This window comes from Macrobrachium rosenbergii, chromosome 15 (genome assembly GCF_040412425.1).
Source record: "Macrobrachium rosenbergii isolate ZJJX-2024 chromosome 15, ASM4041242v1, whole genome shotgun sequence".
Classification (NCBI taxonomy): domain Eukaryota; kingdom Metazoa; phylum Arthropoda; class Malacostraca; order Decapoda; family Palaemonidae; genus Macrobrachium; species Macrobrachium rosenbergii.
The window spans coordinates 55254335-55256797 of record NC_089755.1 but is presented as its reverse complement, the minus strand read 5'-3'; the positions used below and the strand labels follow the sequence as shown (position 1 = coordinate 55256797).

The window sequence follows — 2463 nt, the reverse complement described above, 5'->3', positions numbered from 1 at the left end:
ATCCAAAACATCACAGCAAGTTACCAAAACTACCTGAGGGAACTTTCGTGATAATAAGGTGCCATCTGAAACATGACCCCAGTGTAGGTCATCGTGGTTCGCGTTTCGAATCAACAATTCCGCTGGCCCCCCTACCCGCCAGCCCATACAACTATTTTTATTCAGTGTAGGAATCTGCTCACTGTAATCTTTACTGCTTATCCATACCTCAAAACAAGTTTTCTCTTATCTTTATTGATATTTCGTCCCATACTTTAATATAGATGCTGTGTGAAACATATTTGTTGGGGTTATGGGTACATTATGTTGTTCTTCCTCTCTTCTTATCGCTGCAAGCTTTTATTGACATTCTGGAAACATTCGTTTTCGTAATATACAACTTTTGCGAGAGTTTAACTCAACTTCTGTCAAGATAGCCTCGGTATAAGTCATGCAGACATTGTTGAACAATAGTATTCGAAATATTGTTGCAGGGAATTCAAGTTATTGCTTTCATAAATACCTCGTGTTGTCTTTGATCATAAATGTTATATGGTTTTTCTTTTTTATATCTTTAAAAATAAATGTTATATGGCCTGAAGACTAAGTTATAATACTAAATATCACATCCGAATCCATTTTACAGTGAAAATAAAGGCTGAAATAAAGTATATTCATAAAAAAAATTAATAATGAAGCGATTGTATTTGGCTTCTCTCTCTCCCTCTCTCTCTCTCTCTCTCTCTCTCTCTCTCTCTCTCTCTCTCTCTCTATCTATATATATATATATATATATATATATATATATATATATATATATATATATATATATATATATATATATATATATATATACATATATACATATACATACAAATTCGAATGGGTACCAGGAATGCCAAACGTCCCTCATTCCCTTTCGTAACTGGTCTGGGCTAGATAAGGTCAATAAGTTCTCCGCTATATTCGATTTTGTGCACAAAGATATCTATATCTTAATGGACATTCTGTTCATCGTAACTTTCTAGAAGTAGATAGTTTGTGATTATGATACGTGTTTTTTAGCAGAAGTGTATTTTAAGTTATTTTCCTAATTGTCCTAACTAAATTAAATATGATGACCTGTTGTTCTCTGGAGCAAAGCGCTTGATATTTAGAAAGAATAAATAGATTCCTTATTTAATCTCACAGTAGTCAGGAGGTGGAGAAACATGCAACATCTTCTCCTCCTCCTCCTCCTCCTCCTCCTTCTCCTTCTCCTTCTCCTTCCCCTTCTCCTCCTTCTCCTCCTTCTCCTTCTTCTTCTTCTTCTCCTTCTTCTTCTTCTTCTTCTTCTTCTTCTTCTTCTTCTTCTTCTTCTTCTTCTTATTTAATCTCACAATAACCAGGATGTGGAGGAACATACAACATAGCCTTCTTATTCTACTTCTTCTTCTTCTTCTTCTCCTTCTCCTTCTCCTTCTCCTTCTCCTTCTCCTTCTTCTTCTTCTTCTTCTTCTTATTTAATCTCACAACAACCAGGATGTGGAGGAACATACAACATATCCTTCTTATTCTACTTCTTCTTCTTCTTCTTCTCCTTCTCCTTCTCCTTCTCCTTCTTCTTCTTCTTCTTCTTCTTCTTATTTAATCTCACAACAGTCAGGAGGTGGAGAAACATGCAACATATCCTTCTCCTTCTTCTCCTTCTTCTTCTTCTTCTTCTTCTTCTTCTTCTTCTTCTTCTTCTTCTTCTTCTTCTTCTTCTTATTTAATCTCACAACAGTCAGGGGTGGAGAAACATGCAACTTCTTCTTCTTCTTCTTCTTCTTCTTCTTCTTCTTCTTCTTCTTCTTCTTCTTCTTCGTTTCTCGCCATTGAAATTCCTCAGCGCAAAGTTTCAATTTCGTGTGCACACTGACACCGAGAAATAAAGTACACATCAGTCTCAGCCCGAGAGAAGCCTCAAATGAAATCCGCGAAGTACGTCAGAAATGCCACAGTCACACGCGATAAGAACGGGGATAAACACCACGTCGTAAAATAAATGAAGGGTGACAAAAATAATTTCCTTTAGAGAAAAAAAAGGAAGAAGAATGAAATAAGATAAAAATATATATAAAAAAAACGTATTTTTTTTTAAGTGTTGGAAAGAAGCAAACACGATTCGAAAACATTAAGTTTACACGTGTTTTTATGAGCGGACGAAAAGTGGAAAAATGAATTAATATCGGAGGGGGGAAAAAGGATGGACGTTGGGAGTAGGTCAGGAGTTGGGTGGGGTCAAGAGGTCAAGGAGGAGGAGGAGGAGGAGGAGTAGGAGTAAAAGAAAGAGGAGAGGGAGGAAAGATAAAATGTAGTAGATGGGTGGAGTGACTGAACGCAAGATACTTAAGGCAGGCGAAGAATATTACATAATGGATATATTTTTTGCTCGTCATTAATAAGGAGAGAAATAAAAGGAGGTGTATAATTGAAAACGAAGGAGAGAGAGAGAGAGAGAGA

General features: G+C 36.3%; 1 protein-coding gene across 1 annotated transcript in view; it reads right to left on the bottom strand.

Moving 5' to 3' along the window:
* The window catches only part of LOC136846360 (glutamic acid-rich protein-like), a 15597-nt gene extending 13696 nt beyond the window's left edge, over positions 1–1901 (bottom strand). Inside the window, exon 1 of the mRNA XM_067117160.1 lies at positions 1616–1901. Coding sequence (XP_066973261.1) covers positions 1616–1901 — 286 coding nt within the window. The remainder of the gene's footprint in view (positions 1–1615) is intronic.
* Between the last annotated feature and the right edge of the window lie 562 nt (positions 1902–2463).